Genomic DNA, 16981 nt, shown 5'->3' on the forward strand with positions numbered 1-16981 from the left:
TGTGTGAACCATCTTGTTTCCTACTGTCCTGAGCTCTTGTGATGATCTTTGAGAGCTGTGGGACAAGCAGAGGGTGCAGCTCTGATGTGGGTGAGCAGAAGGCTTCTAAGGTGACTCTTTCTGTGCTTTTGAATGTTGAAGTTTGAAGATATGGCTGGTTTGAGCTTCTAATTTGTTTTTTAACTTTACAAGGTAAATGTTCTGAATCAAATTGGTCTTTTTTTCCTCCAGAAAGGAATTAATCTCTTGCTGTCTTGATAGGAACAAAGTTAATACAAGCAAACTGCTTAAAGAATTTGCACTTTAGCTGTTAAAATACAACTCAGGGAACTATCTACAGCACTGAGCTCAGCCTCTCATTACTGCCTATGGGAGTGTGTAATGGTTAAATTAGCTGCAGGTGGGCTCCTTGAGCTCCATTAGAAGCATCTTGAGGGTTGCAAGTAACCTTAAAAGAAATCAGACATAATGGCCTCAAACAATAGTCATTCTTGTAGCTTGTAACGTGCTCCATATGCCTGTTCTGTTCCTATGGGGCTGTTTGTGGGAGACTTCTTAGGTTTGGTTTCTCTGGAAATTGAGTGGTTTTGGGAAATGGAAAATATTCACGGGTGTTGAGCATAGTTCTGTACTGAAATGTGTGTTAAAGCAGTTGATATTAAAGTATGCTTAGGGCAGGGAAAAGATTGCAGAAGACCTTTCTGATGATGGCACTGGCTACTCTGAAGGTGGTCTCAGCCCCATGAGGGGTCTATGTCCCCTTAATATAGGATGTAGCTGCTGGCTTCTATACAAATCAACAATTTCTATATGCAGCTGGTACATGGATGTGTTCCTGGTGCAGTGTTTTCTCTAGTCCCTGCAGTGACACTTGGCTGGAGTTCACACTTGTCCCATGAAGACTCCTCCATGGCCTCCAGGTCATCTGCTAGGAATTTCGGAATCAAAGCTAACAGTGCACAATTTTCCAGCCTGCTGGAAAAAGCAGGTATCGACTGCTCCCTGTACCTGTTTTCTTGACAACCACATGCTGAGAGTCTGTGTCTGAGTGCATATCACTTAGAATGGCTCTCACTTCTTTTGAGATTATTTGATGCCCTGAGTTGACCTAGATCTGCTGCCTTGGTCTTCATGGCCTGCAAAGAGTGTATAGATGCCCTGCAAAAACTTGTGTTTGTCACCCGGTGAGGCTGGCTGTGGCACACCAACTGTCCCCACAGCTCTGTTTTGCTGCCCTGTGTGGATGAGCACCATGGGAGCCTGGGGTGGGGCCATAGGGGGCCAGGTCTTGTCTGTGGTCCCCAGTACCCCTGCTCCATCAGCATTGCTGGAGGTTGGAGCCCCCAGGGTGCGTGTGGTGTCAGCGCAGCTGAAGTTGTGGCAGAGTCTTAGAATGAACTGGGTTGGAAAAGACCTTTAAGGTCATCAAGTTCAACCTTTACCCCAGCACTGTCAAGGCCACCACTAAACCATGTCACTAAGTGCCTTGTCTACATGGTTTTTGAACACTTCCAGAGATGGTGATTACACATCTTCTCTGGGCAGCCTCTTCCAATGCCTGACAACCCTTCTGGGGAAGAAACTGTTCCTAATATCCAGTCTAAACCTCTCCTGGTGCAGCTTGAGGCTGTTTCCTCTTGTCCTATCCCTTATTACTTGGGAGCAGAGACCAGCCACTCCTTGCTCCATCCTCCTGCCAGGCAGTCGTAGAGTGATAAGGTCCCCCCTGAGCCTTCTCTTCTCCAGACTAAACCCTCCAGGTCCCTCAGCCGTTCCTCATCACACTTGTGCTCCAGGCCCTGCACCAGCTCCATTGCCCTTCTCTGGCCCCGCTCCAGCACCTCAATGTCTCTTGCAGTGAGGGGCCCAGCACTGAACACAGGATTCGAGGTGCAGCCTCACCAGTGCCCAGCACAGGAGCACCATCACTGCCCTGGTCCTGGTTCACACCATTGGCGGGGGGCGGCGGCGCCCCTCGCACCCCGCGGGCGGGGCCGGGGCGGGGCAGGCGGCGCTCGCTGAGGAGGCGCGCGGGAGGCGGGCGGGAAGCTCCGGGACCGGCTCACGGCCCGCGCCCCGCAGCGCTCCGGCCCGCGGCCGCCGGGGTGCGAGATGGCCGCAGACGGGAGCCGCGGGGTGCTGGGGCTGTGGCTGCTGGCGGCGGCGGGGCTGTGCGGCGGGGTGGCGGCGGGCAAGTCCCCCAGCTGCCACGAAGTGCGGACGGCGTTTCAGCTGCGGCAGATCGGGCCCCTCAAGCTGGTCCCCGACGTGCCCACGGCCGGTCAGTACCCACACACCCGCGGCGGGGGGAGTGCCGCGGGTCGCTGCGGAGGGTCGGGGCCGGGGGGAGCTGCGCCGGCCGGGCTTGCTTTAGTTTGAGCTCTCGGAGCGGCGGCGGATCCTCCCAGGGTCCGGCGCCGCCGTCGGTGCGGAAAGCTGGTGCTCCGCAGCTCCATGCATCCAGCGGCGGCTTCCCTGCCGGGCGCAGGTAGCGGGGAGCTCGGTGGCTTTAGCACGCCTCTTGCTGAAGTAATTGTCCAAGACCGGAATGACTCCTCGGTTTTTGCGTTGTGCGGGTATCGCTCACTGAGCGCCGCCGTAAGCACCGGGCTTTTTTCCCCCGCGTTTAAGACTGGTGTGGTCACTTTGCTAAGTACCTAAAGCAGAGGCTTCCTCCTGTAAAGGATTCCCTTCTTAAAAGGCAAATTAGTAACCGGGTCGTTAAGGAACGCTTGTGTTGCTGACTAGAGGTAGGGATCCTCAGGCATTGTTGCTTCTGAATTAGGAAGAGTTCTCTCGCAGATGAATTCAGGAAGGTTGCCTTAAGGAAAGGCAGAGAGGCACAGCCAACAGAACTGGGTTTTTGCTTGGTTAGAGTAGTGGGTCTGCAGTACTTAATGCTTGTGGAAGTTGGTGAGCAGATAGTGTTCCCTTTTGCCTTGCCATATGGTTCCTAAACAATGTGTGACAGCAAGGAAATGTGAAAGTTACACGCATAGAATAAGAGATTACTTTTTATTTGCATATTTTACGATTATCCTATAGAATTCATTCATAAGGGGATAAAGTACAACATAATGTCAAAAAATGATTAAACTCTTAGGAATGACCCTGTATCTAGATAATGAAGTCACATCCCTGACTCTTGCACATTTTAAGAAAATGCTTACAAGAACCAGAATAAAACCCCCAAAGACTCTTAGTCTCCTAAACTGATCTCTAGCACAATTGCCCATGGATGTGTGGTGGTATAAATGTCAACTTGGATTATAGCTTTATTATTTTTTCACTACTTTTTATTTTCATAAAGCAGTTTAACTCAAAGCCTGTGGAGCTTGGTGGAAAGGCTTATCTTACATGAGTTTTGGACATGTTTTCTGGCACAGGTTTCTGTCTTGGGGACTAAATTTGATAGGCCATTGGGCTGATCTCTTAGGGCAACTTTTATGGTTGTAAATAGTTGTGCTGTGCTAGTGATCTTTACCTTCACTGTGGATAAAGTGGAGATGACACATGGCTGTGAAGTTGTCCATGAGCAAGGAATCATTCCTCATTTGGTAGCAAAATGAGACTTGCAGAATGGACGTTCTGAAGCTTGAAGTATGGTGCTGTTCTGCTGATAGAGGTCACACTTGTCTTTGAGAGCTGAATGTGAAAGCTAATGAAAAAAGAGGTAAAACATGTTTTTTTCAGCCATTTTGATGCATGCTTAACTCTCTTTCCTGAGCACTTTGTGGAAGAAGTTCCTCAAAATGTAATTAAATTGTTTCATGTTTTCTATAAAGCTCTAGTGCTGTAGATGAAACCTGGGGAGAACTGTGTGCTTCCAGGAGGAAGGTGAGATGCTGTGATGCTTCAAAGATGTTTCATTGTATTTTTGTGTCATATTGAACTTTCCTATTGAATAACAAGCTCTCAGAAAATAAGTAGGAGAAGAGGTGAGGGAGGGTAATACACTTCTAAATTTTAGCTCAGGAAGGTTTCTTTTGAAGAGGATGATTGGAGCAGTGAAGAGCTGAGGAAAAGTGGTGCAGACTGATCTTCCCTGTTTGCTAGGTATACTCAGCTCCACCAAAGCTGTGTGTGTTAATGATGCCTTGCAAGACAGTAATACCTCCTGCCTTGTGCTCTCTTTTAATTAAATACTGAAGTGTTTTCCAGTGTTTTCATCTGGCAGCTATTATCAGTGAGTGTATCTCAACACACCCCTTTCCACACATGTTTCTTCCTCTCTCTCTAGGACATTGAGGCTCATTTTATTATTTATTATAACAACACACAAGTGTTGAAGCATCTCCCCTGAAGACAGTTGTCAATTAAAGCAGAAGAGAAGAGTGGTGGGCAGCTGGGGTGACACTGGAGAGCAATGTGCTCAGCTGAATCTAGTTGTGGGATGAAGCCCGTGGAGAGCTTCCTGTGCTTGTTTTGGGGCAATCCCAAGGACAACTACAGGTTGGGTAGAGAATGGAGGGAGACTAGAGCCCTGAGGAGAAGGACTTGGGGCTGTTGTGTGACGAGAGGCTCAGCATAACCCAGCAGTGCGTGCTTGCAGCCCAGAAACCACTCATGTTGGATGGGGCTTGGAGCAACCTGCTCTAGTGGAAGGTGTCCCTGCCCATGGCAGGGGGTTGGAACTGTATGAGCTTTAAGGTCCCTTCCAACCCAAACCATTCTAGGATTCTTACTTCATGGGCCAGGCCCACACTGCACTGGGGTGCTCCTCAGCTACCTGCGTGTTGGTTTTGGCTTGTTTTCTCTCTCTCAAAAAAACTAAAAAACAACCAAACAACCCAACAACAAAACTTTTGCAGTGTTCTTATATGTTTACTAGATATTTTCAATCACAAAAGTGTTGAAAGCCCTTGGCTAACCTCAAGCCAGTATTTATAGGCTAATACAAACAGAGGTTTAAGTCTGGACCTGCCAGCCTTTTGTATAAAATATAGTGATAAGGGAAGGAGGAAGACTTCTGGAGAAAAGATGCTTTTGTTCTTCAGGTGTGACATGAATCTGACAGCAACCTTTCTGGAATTCACCACGTTCTGAAGTGACCTCTGAGAGGTGCCCAGGAACGTCCTCTTAAATTTGTCTTCTATAGTTTCCCCCGAAAGGCATGAGAGATTGTTCCACACTGTAATCTAGTCCATTAATGAGTGCAGGATTAGGGAAGAAGAATGTTTTGATGCGGAATGGATGTCAAACAACAGGTATTTTTGAGCAGCAAATCTCCTTGGGCCTCTCTGTAGGATGTTCTCCTCCACTGGTGGGGTCTGTGCTGCTATCTGGTAGGCTGCTGCTCTGGAACAAGCTGAATGTTTCAAGGGTAATTTGCTGCAAATAGATTGCTCAGGTATAAAGGTACTGCTGCCTTGGCTGGGATTCAGAGGAAGGGTTTTTTGTGTCTCCCCCCAGACTGGAAAATGAGGTAATATGTTCCTGGTCTTGTACTTTGGTTAGCTCAGGCTGAGCTGGGATGTTTTTCTAGGAGCTCCTTGGTTAACATGTTGATGAGAGAGGATTATATGCTGCCTCCAAGGGTAAAGGGCTGTGTTAATCCTGCCAGAGGACTAAGCCTTTGGTTCCAGGGAGTCTAGATACCTCAAACCTGATGCATACTGCTATGCGTGGTATTCCTCCCAGACATGGGGCTGCTGTTAGTGATACCCTGTGAGCCCTGGGTTATATTACAGCGTAACTGCACATGGGCATGGACTGTTTATAAAGTTTTGTTTATTCACAGGCTTTCCCGTGGCACAGAGCACGGTGGTGGCTGCCTGTCACTGCTTTCCAAGCTCACAGTAGGAAACCTGAATGAACACAAGTGGAGTCTGTGACTTGCCAGGTTCAGGCAGTGAATTGTAGCAGAACCAGAATAAAAGTAACCCTTTTGATTCCTTTGGTAATTATGTAACCACATGTCCTCCCCACTTATATAGGCTCAGTTCCATCTCCTTTGCTTATGGACTAGTGTATGAGCATGCAAACAAAAGTCTGTAAGCGTATGATAAATAGAGATAGAAGAATTGGGCTGATTTCTGTTAAGGAAAAGATTTGTCATTTGTGAAAGAATTCTAGGAACTCTGTCTTCTAAATAATCATCTTGGTGAGGACCACCAAAAGGATGATTTGCTTATCTTGCTGCTCTACTGTTTTACAAAGAGCACAGAAGCTGCTCGGATTGTGCTCAGGGACACTCTTCTGAAGGGCAGATTTTGTCCTATTAACAGCTTCTTTATTCTCTACTGTCACCCTGCATGTTAAATCAGCAGGAGCGTTCATTTCCATGTATATGAACTGAATGTCCCATAGCAGAGCTGGACATGCATTAACAATTTATACACTAAAACTATTTTACTTTCTGAATAGTGGCAGGGAAGTCCTAGATTCCTACCAGAAGGTCCTTGCTGCATATGATGCATGCATTAGACTGGATCTCATCCCATCTCAGCCTATGGCAAAGTTCCCATTGTGTTGAGAAAGGAGCATGAGCTAAATCCCTTGTTGACTATACCTGAGAATATCTATTACACTAGCCATTTTATTACGAGATGGGTCATGCCGCACTGTTTTCCTGTTTTTCTCTGTTATTGCCACTCAGCTCTTTATTTATATCATCTTAATGAGAACACTGTAATTCCCCTGATGAAGGTGCAGTGCTGAAACACATTTTGCTCACAGCAGCATTCCATCAAAGTCACTCATAAAAAAGGCTGCAAGTTACCTTGGTTTGTGATAAACTGGAAGCTGAACCTGAAATCTGTCCTTCTTTCACTTCTCTTCCAGAGGCAGTTCCAAGGAGGAGGCAGGCTTTCCAGGGTCTCTGAGCAGTCATGGGCTTTAGTCAGCACTTGCTGCGATAGCTGTCTTGAGCAGAAGAAAAGCTCTGCTTTTGCAGCCTGCAGCTCTTCTGGAGGAGGGATGTGTCCTTTGTTAATCTTCTCAGGATTTTATAGCACTGTTCAGGCTCAGACTGTCACAGCAAGTGTTAACCTAAAGCAGGTATGGCTGGATGCAGGCAAGACTCAAGCCAGTGGTAATATCTTTTTCTTCCCTCTTCCCATGCCTTCTATGTCTGTTTAACGCAGGACCAGCTGCCCACTCTAATGCTCTCCTGGGAGTAATCTATAGGCAAAAAATATGTTTAAACTTACTTAGTGTGTCATAAAGTTGGAATTGCTGTTCTGCTGCCAGATGGCAATCTACAGTTCTCCTATTTGTGAGCCTCAGAAAAAGCACTGTCCTCAGTGACTTGCATGAGCACTTGGTCCAGGTAAGAAGAACACTGGCTTAGTCACTCAGATCAACCTTTCCCGTAAATGTCTTGGGAAGGAATCCAAGAGACAGCAGAGAGCCTGCTCTCCCCCAACACCTATCTTGTTATCAAACTGAGTCGAGGGAAAGAGCCAAGTATTCCTATAGCTCACATGGTCTATTCGGTCCCTCAAAAATCTTGCTGAAAAGACTGTATTTCACAGTCTGTGTTTGTTTTTTCAGTGGTGATTCTGGTGTTGAACTGGATCTCTGGCTGGACAACAAGCTTAGCAAGAAATGACCCATCCTTAAAATACTGGTGGCTCCCAAGAGCTGCCTCTGTAGCACCTTATGTACCACTGAAGTTTTGCCATCAGACTGTAATTGGAAAGTAATAGAAAAATATCCTCTCCTTCTCTCCCCCACCCAGTATTGCAGGGCTGAGCAGTCAATTCTTAACCAAAAGGCAGTACTAATGAAAAGGCATTAATGTGATAAGTGGAAACAAAGTTGGCATGATAATAATTGCTATATAAATCAATAAAATAAATACATCAAAATGAGGAAAAGCTATTATAAAGATCAATCATGAACAATCTGTAAAAAGCAAGGCTATATGTAAAATATACCATGGGCAGTAAAATGGGTTTCTTTTTAGAAATGCTTTTGCTTTTAGATGGTATAAAACTAGAGCTATAGTTCCAAGTATTGCAGTGTTTGTAATTGAATCTTTCTCTCATGAAAGCACAAAACGACATGATAAAGTGACATATGTTTAATAATACTTCAAATACATACTCATCACCAGTTTAGAGCACAGCATCTGCTTCTAGGGGAAAATACGAATTTTGATGGGTCAGAATCAATTTTCAAACAGCAGCCAAGCCCATGACACAGAATTTATACTTAGCCTCTCAATCTCTGTCAATTTGATTAGGTATAACTACTAATATGCTAGAATCATCCTGATGTCTATAAAGAGGTATTTACAGATAGTTGTTTCATTCACATTAAGGTAACTTCTGAGCATCCGTGGATGAAATGAGGCACCTACCTAGCATTTAATGATTTATTTTCTTAAGGATAAAAAAAGAGAAGACAGTCTGTTTCCACCTTCTAGCAAGCATTTAAGACTTAAAGAAAATAAGTCAATATATTATTTGACAGGAAAATGCAAAATATTTCTGCACAGTAACTTACTCTGTTTGGATGTACAAAAGTAACCTGAGCCCCAAGCTAAGAGCTGTGCCCACAGGATTACATGGTACAAATTTAGGAGGACAAGGATTTTCCCTCCTGTTGTGTGACCCTGGTGTGCTAGGAGACTGTGTGGTGGGTTGACCCTGGCTGGACACCAGATGCCCACCAAAGCTGCTCTATCGCTCCTGCTTTCCTGGAGGGGGGAGAGAAAATACAACAAAAGGCTCATGGGAGGAGATAAGGGTAGGAAGAGATCACTCACCAATTCCTGTAATGGGCAAAACAGACTCACCTTGGAGAAATTAGTTGAATTTGTTACCAATATAGTAAGTTAATGAGAAATACAATAAAATCTTAAAAACTCCTTCCCCTCACCCCTCCTTTCTTTCTGGGCTTAACTTCACTCCCAGTTTCTCTACCTCCTCCCCACCAGCAGTGCAGGATGACAGGGAATGGGAGTTATGGTCTGTTCATCACAAGTTGTTTGTCCTGCACAGTGATTTTTCTCCCCTTCTTAGATATGTTATCCCAGAGGCCAGTGGTAGGTCCATTTTGGAGCCAGCTGGCATTTGCTCTATCTGACATGGGGGAAGCTTCTAGCAACTACCCACAGTAGTGTCCCCTCTAGCCCCCAAAACCTTGCAGTGCAAACCCAATGCACTATGCATGGTCTGGAGCAGTTGCAGTCTGGACAGGGAACTGACCTGTGTTGTGTCTGAGGAAGGGTAGTAGGACTGTGTGTCAGACTGCCCTGTTAGGAAGATGACATGCGTCCATAACGATTTTTCTTAGGACTATATTTTGTCTGCGTCAAAAGCTAAATATTTTCTGTAGCAGTAATGATACTTGGAGTTAACCCTTTATGTCTGAAATGCTTTAGTGTCACTGGTCCTTGTAACCACCCTGTAGATGAAAGTAAGGACAATATCTGTATCCCCATTTTTAGGGTATCAAATGCAACTCAAGTGGCTGAGAAGATTTTACCAATTCCATATTGACTCTTGAAATCTAATGTCACCTGATGGCAAGTAAACCTTCATAGCTCAGAAATGCAGGGTAAGAAATTCCACTGCTCCCTGGTTTTCTTTAGCAGTCACTTGAGCTGCTACTTGCGGGTTTACTCTTGAGGTGAGAGGTTTCTGCATTTCTATAGTCAGGTAACACCTAAAGGCTCACGCTGAAGGTGGTCTCTTCTGTACAGGGTGCTGCACAGCAATGCCAGGGGCTTTCCCTAGCAGTCTTACAGATGAATTTTATGGAGTGCTTGACTGTCCTGGACCTCCTTAGGGCTCTAAGTGGTGGTGTACAGCACCAAGCACCTCAGCAGTATTTAGCAAATGATTTATGGTGGAGCAACCACAACCTTGCCTCTTATTATGGATAAGCACTGTGCATATGCTTTCAAGAGAATAAATCCATCTATTTTACTCTTTCCAGTATGTCAGTTTTAAAGGATGGTTATTAATTACCTTCTTAGTGTATTCATACATGCGTGATTAATGTGTAAAGTTTGTGCTTGTGAAATTTCAAGGCACTAGTTCAAAGAATACAGAAAGAGCTTAAGACAAGGTTTTCTCTTGTGTTTTGATGGCTAAAGCATAGGAATAAAGAGCAAGTGTAGCCAGGCAATTGCATAGGAACTTGAGAGCTGTAAAGACAGAAAATTATTCCCCTAGAAGTTGTCTTTAATCAGCCTTTCTCCTTGTTTCTTTTGATATGTCATTTTTAGCCTGCTTTATATGATTCTGTGCCGTACTCTGCCTTTCTCTGTTCTTCCTGGGTTTCTGTTAATATTGATGGTTAATGTATATATGTATTTGAAGTGTGCCTATATGAATTTTTGGTCTTCTAATGACTCTCTTGCTTCCTGGGATCATGGTCTTTCCCTCTCCAGAGGTCTCCCATCCCATGGTGGATGTGATAGTCACTGTGGAGGGCCATCCTTCTTCGAGGACCTCGTTCTGCCATAGAGCCCCTGCTCTGCTGCACAGGCCACTGTCAAGTCCTTTAAAAACAAATGAGAGACAAATTTCAGAGCGCTGTGTTCCAAACTTGACAATATCGGATAGGTCATGGTAGCTTTGTTTGGCAGCTAGTTAAATTGGATACTTCAGCACATCTCTAGATGTTAATGGTTAAATGTATTCATTGTTCCAACAAGGGCCCTATTCATAAGGGGACTATTCTCTGCTTGTTACGCATGCATAATTCCCATTAATGCTACTGGGGGTTAAGTGTGGATAGTGAGGGGGGAGAGTGAGGCTTGTGTTTACACATCCATGTTTGCACTCAGAAAAGAGGTTTTGTAGCACATGAGAAATGACCACAGATCCCTTAACTTTAACGATCTTTAAATTGTGAGAATGGGGAGGAGAAGTGACACTTGCATAAGTGACTGCTGCCTTGCACACCATACTTAGTCAATGATAAGAAATACTACTCCAGTGCTGCTGTTCTCTAACAATAGAGAAGCCTTTTGAAAGTAACTTAGTGCTTGGAAATGCAGGATTCTTATTTGGGTGGCAAAATAATGACGTAGAATCTTTAGCTGCGAAGTTTTGCCAACTTTTGACTTGTGTTAATGGGGGTGACAAGATTTTGTGATTTATTATACAATATGGGTATTTTCCATAGAAACCCCTCAGATTAAGATTCCTCACTTTTAGGTGCACATCAAAGTCATGTAAAAGCCATAAAGAAGCTAAGCATCGCCTAAGAAAGCCTTTCAAGTTCCAGAAAGTGCTTGAACTACTGAGGGGTTTGAAGTGCTCTAATCTCTGACATGGGTGACGTGCTAGGCTGGCACTTTTTTGTTTTGTCACAAATCATCCATGCACATAGTGCAAAGGGACCCTGACAAAGTCATTTCACTTTTGAAAAGGCCTGCTTTTTTTTTCCATACCATTCTGTCTTCCATTCACATCTACATGTTTGCTTCCACTTTGTTCAGGTCTAAGTAGCAGGGCATTTGCATAGTCTTCCTTTTGTTCTCAGTAAATATGGAGTAAAATGAGCAAGATCCGTGCTGTGAAATTAAAGCTCTGCTCTTGAGAGATCTTAAGGACTAAATCCTCACAAAAGGTACAGCAGCATAGTGCCAAAGGAGCTAGTGTCCAGAACAGCTCGCCCTGGGTGTTTGTGCTAGGAAATGTGAATAAAGGCAGAGTAATCTGGTGAAAACTGGGTGTAATTAGAAAAATACACTGCTGAGAGCTGCTGAATGAGTAGAATAATAGAAAATTGTGCTGAAATGGACCTGAAGTGATCATCTGGTCTGTTCCTGCTACTTGCAATCAGGATAAGCTGTGCTTCAATCAGTGATAGAGGATCACAACCTTTTTAGGCTGTTTATTCCAGGGCTTTATTATCCTACTGCTTTGGGGTTTTTCCTATTGCAAAGCCTAACTCTTGCTGAAATACAGGCCTTCTCCTGCACGTCCTATTCTTAACACCTTTCTCTTTGCAGTGACATTGACATGTGTGACAACTGCTCTGGTTTGTTCTGCCCGAAACAGTGCTCTGTGCATTTGCACTGGTGACAGATGCAAGAGAATCCAGCCTAAGTTTGGGACACATGCACCTGAAATAAATGAATTTAATTCAATATATGATGACTCAGTAAGCATCATGACTTGATTTGGTGTTTCAGCCCAAAGAATATGTTTCTTCCTCCTTTGTAAATTTTAGAGTATTGTGAAGAAGGAATTGTGTAGCAATCACATATAGCGTGGGGATATCAAATTCCACTGTCATTAAAGCAAATTGACTAACTCACAGATGTGCCATGTAATGGTAGAGGAGAACACGCAGAAAAAGCTCTTTTCAAGTGAGCAAACTCTCAACAGCAGTGATGTTGCAGAGTTGCTAGTGGAAAACTGCAGTGTTGTAGCATGGCAGCATAGAGATACCTAAAGACATGAGGGTCACATGAAGTAGGATGTCTCAGAGCTGGAAGGTGTCCCTGCCTGGGCAGGGGTTTGGAACTAGATGAGCTTTAAGGTCCCTTGTAACCCAAACCAGTCTGTGATTCTATGATCTCTATTTTTCCAGGTAAAGAGTAGCTCTGGCCCTTAACCCTCTGTTCTTCAATGTGTCACTCCTTTGGGGTGTTCGCTCTTGAGCAATGTTTTATTGTTCTCTACTGGTGTAGGGAAATTATTCTTGGTTTGTGGCTGAAAAAAAACAATGCTCAAATATCAGGCTTTTGTATACTTACATCTCCAAGTGGATTTGGTCTTGTTCCTCCACCATTCTCCAAATAGCTGCAGTCCAGTGCTGTGCTATAAACAGTGTAGCCATACCTGGCATGTTTCTGTGCTTGAATTCAAATCATCCTCTAGTGCTTCTGGATGAGAGCTTGTGTCTTGCAACTCCAAGGCATGGATATCTGTCGGTGAAATACTGTATGGCTGTGCTCCATGTGGCTTGTCCAGGGAATCTCTCAGAGGATGAAATCTCAAATCCTTGTAATACATAAAATGAATCATTTTTTCAGAAGCACATAATATCATGTGCTTGTCAGTTATCTTATATTTTCACATGGGCAGTTGAAAGGAGAGGTGTAGTGAGTCTGAAGGCAAGAGAACAAAGCATATGTAGAAACCCCACTCACTTCCCAAAACACAGTAGGGCTTTTGAACAAAGAGGTTGAAAACCTTCCTCTCAAAGAAAGGCTTTCAAGCTTCTGCTACAGGGAAGACTTTAGTCTCCTGATCTTAGTTTTGAAGCCTGGGAAAAAATATATCTGTTACCATGCGAAGCAGCCCAAAGTTGTATTTGGCTGAAGTATTGCACTTTCAGTTTCAAGCTGCAGTAATCAAAGTTACTCTTCCTAACCTGGTTTGCCCTAGATATGTCAGGAAATATAAACATTTGCATTCCCCAAAAAAAGCTGTGGTTTGGCTGTAACTGCTTGTGATCTGAAGCTCCCCTTTCTGCCGGTCATGGACCTGTTGTACTTTTTGGCCTCCTCTGATAGAAATAAACCCCAACTGTGATGAAAAGTGTCAATGTCGTTTGTTGGCAGGACTGTTGGCGTAGATTTGGGAAGTTTACTGTAGAGTCACTATCACAGGTGCCAAAGCTTTAGTGGAGCAGCAAGGACTGAATAGGGCCAGCTCGTGTCAGTTTGGCTGCCATCCTCATCCCAGCTTCCTTTCTAACTGCCTGCCTCGGGCCTTCCCAAATGTGGACTTGAGTGCAGCCAGTGCTGCCTGTCAGTGTGTAGAGCTGGCTTCAAACAGCTCTGTGGTATGGTGGACTGCTCTGTCTGTCTTGAATGGTTAGCTCTGAAGCATCAGTAGTGCTGTTAGTTTTGAATGGAATAACACAAGCAAGAAGGGTTCAATATACTGTAAATGGTGCCTTGTTTTAGTGATGTAAGGGAAGAAATATGATTTCTTAATTTATGTAGTAGGTGCATAGGATCAAAAGCAAATGTAGGCTCTCAGAGAACACGTAACACGCAGCAGAAGATAGTCTCCACTAGGAATTGTTTGTGGTCTAAGCAAACAAATGAAAGGTAAGTATCCTCTTAGGAAATAAAGTGTGGAGACTAAGGGACTCACCCAACATCAAACATACAGCCTACTATTGCCAAACCTAAGCCCATCAAAGGTTTCCACATGGGTTTTCAAAAGTTGTTAGTCTGTGGTCTCAGCATAAAGACTTCAGGAACATCTCCTGAAGGTTTCTGCCTGTCCTCAGTTTTTGGGAAGCTTCATTTGTTTCAGAATTCATTATCCTACCTCAAGATGTCCCAGCAAGATGCAGCCCTTCCTGCTGAAATGTCATGTGCTAAGCATCATGCGCTGCAAGCTCTGCTGCCTTCCAGCTTGGGGGGGTATGGCTGGTACCCAGAAATCAGGGAAAGTCCCCTTCAGGTGGGATTTCATTGTGGACCTTCTTTAATCTTCATTCCTCTTTGTTGCTGCCTTGGGCGAAGCACTAGGTAGAATCTGCTGCTGGTACAACCAGAAGATTGTCCATAGTCTATGTGGACAGAACAAAGGAAAGCAAAAACAAATGAGGAAGGGCAGAAAGCCATTCTCACTCCAGACTTCAGAAGAATCACATGTGTTGGTGGAAATACTGTCATAGCCCTTAATTTCATGGGGTCTAGGTTAGCTTGCTAATGGGTCCTTGCTGCTTTTTGGGCTGCTTAACACTGTCACCAACTCTTTGATGTGTTTAGGATTTTGACCTTCCATTGATTTTAACTGAATGTATGCAGTTAAAAATCAAAGTACTTGTCTGAAATCAAGTGCATGTCACTCTAAGGTAATGAGAGTGTTTCTAAATTATGATTCTTTGTAAGTTCATTTTTTAGTTAATTTTGACTTTCTCATCATGGGAAGTTATCTGGGGTTTCCTGGCTGTGCTCTTGGAACAGGATTCACTTAAGACCCAAAGCCCACTGAGTTCAGAGCTAACTACAGCAGCCTGAAGCACAGCACAGGGTTGTGGCTTTAACTACACTTGGTTTTTGTATGACTGTTGATGCCACTGGGTGTCTCCATTGACATCAGGGGATGCTGAACAAAGCCCTCTGATACAATTTACCTTGCCTTTTTCCTGCCCTGTGTGCAAAATATTGCTCACTTGGTCTAACATGGAAGAAGTGATCTGAGTATAAATCTAGGTTCAGCCTAGACCATCAGAAACAGGCTACTGGCCTCTTGTATGTGATCTGTGGGGCTGTCAGCTGGTACTTTTGGGGTGTGGTGTATGGTGGTTGTTGCAGGTTGTTGTTGTCATTACCCTTAAGTACTGTGCATTGGGCTGAGACAGCATTCGCACATTATGCTGCTTCCGCATGCTCACACTGAGTATTCCTCTCTAGTTACTGCCATGTACATTGGGCTCTTTCCTCTTTTTTCTGCCATTGGTTGCCTTCCAATACCCATGAGTCCAATTTATGGCAACAAACTCTGGTTTTGCATCAGCATCACTGCTCTTGACAGCAGTGGCGTTATCTGCATAAGGAACCAAAGAAAGGGAACAAGATGCAGAGACCTTGTGATACTGTAGACTGTTTTAATTAATGACTGTGTCATGGGTGATGAAGTTGAAGAATTGGTTCTAGTGAGGGGTGCCTTGCTAGTAATCAGTTGCTTAGTTTTGGTTTAGCTCTGTAAATGATTGCTATTCTTGTGTGTAAATAGTATCAAGAACTTGCTCTATTTTTCTTCCCAGTTTTGGGGTATTTCACCCAGGTTTTTAGTGTTTTCCCCTTTCTTCTCCCTAAAAATAAAGAACTAAAATGGAAGAGGGAATGGAATCCTAAAAAAATTTGTTCAAATACTGGGAAAAACTCTGATAGAAACTGTCCAGTATAAGTCTGTGTAAAACTTAACTTGAGACTGAGAAATGGCGAAATTGGTCAAAAGCATTTGGGATTTGGGCTGTAAAATTAACACTTCCAGGAAGATTTGTACATCTTTTTAAAGGAAAGAGAACATATTGTCTGAGCACTTGGCTTTATGTATGGCATTCAAGTGAGATGGCAGAGTTGGAAGTGTTCAAATCTTGGGGGGGAACGCAGGGTGGTGGTATTGTTGTTCCTCACTTCTTCAATCCTGTTCTGACCATTTCCCCTTCTGAGGCTCTGATCCAAATATCGATTAGTCCCTTGGTTCCTTCAGATTTTTCATTGCTTTTGTTTCTTCTTCCAGTCTAACCTTCTTACAGATCTTCAGGTTGACAGATAAAAGGAATAGGAAATACAATTGAATATGAACAAATCAGTATCTTTGAAATTATCTGTGCTCTACCACCCTGTATGGATCTTACCACAGCAGGTAAGGCATAGTAGGAAGCAGTTGCTATGAAAAAAAAGTCATCTGTCATTGGTAAAACAGTTGGTGTTAACCTCTGAATTATCATTAGGCTTCAGAGTTGAGATGAATGAGGCAATTCACACCTCTCAAAGCTATTTTATTTCATCTCCCTGTAGATAGGCAGCCTCGTATTGATTTGCATTTGAACTGTACAGGGCTAGAAACCTCCATCTTTCATCTAAAAGCAATGTCAGTTTTTCTCTAAACGCTACGATCTATAGTGCTGCATGCTTGTGTTTCAGTTTAGACTTTCCACCATACATGGTTTCTGTGGCACATTCCTCAAGTATTGTAAGGCAGGGTTCTGTAGCAGTGAAATGCTTTCCCCACTGGAAAGCACAAATGCAGTTGTTAATTTATTGTTGTCTTGGATGATATGGAGCAGGAAGATTAGTACTAGACTCCTCTAGAAAATATTTTGTGTGTATTTATTACTTCGGGTGAAAAAATGTCTGGCATTTTCTGCTGTGAATGTGGTGAGACATAATGGAAGATGAGTCAGAATAGCAAATTAATGAAAGTTCTTGTAATTTTTGTCTCACCTCTGTACTGCAATTATACATGTTGTCCTGGGGAGCTCAAGGAGGGAGCTGACCTTATAGTAGATAATGTAAAAACCCCCTGCCATGGCCAGGGACACCTTCCACTAGAGCAGGTTGCTCCAAGCCCCTGTGTCCAACCTGGCCTTGAAC

At 44.0% G+C, this 16981-nt stretch overlaps 1 protein-coding gene across 2 annotated transcripts in view; it reads left to right on the plus strand.

The window, feature by feature from the left end:
- Positions 1-2032: 2032 nt before the first annotated feature.
- The window catches only part of LOC115611973 (glypican-5-like), a 331669-nt gene continuing 316720 nt past the window's right edge, over positions 2033-16981 (plus strand). Inside the window, exon 1 of one of the 2 annotated variants that reach the window (XM_030495718.1) lies at positions 2033-2281. In XM_030495718.1, the coding sequence (XP_030351578.1) occupies positions 2113-2281 (169 nt within the window). In that variant the 5' untranslated portion in view covers positions 2033-2112. The remainder of the gene's footprint in view (positions 2282-16981) is intronic. The other variant, XM_030495717.1, reaches the window with a different exon arrangement.

This window comes from Strigops habroptila, chromosome 8 (genome assembly GCF_004027225.2).
Source record: "Strigops habroptila isolate Jane chromosome 8, bStrHab1.2.pri, whole genome shotgun sequence".
In the NCBI taxonomy this organism is placed as follows: domain Eukaryota; kingdom Metazoa; phylum Chordata; class Aves; order Psittaciformes; family Psittacidae; genus Strigops; species Strigops habroptila.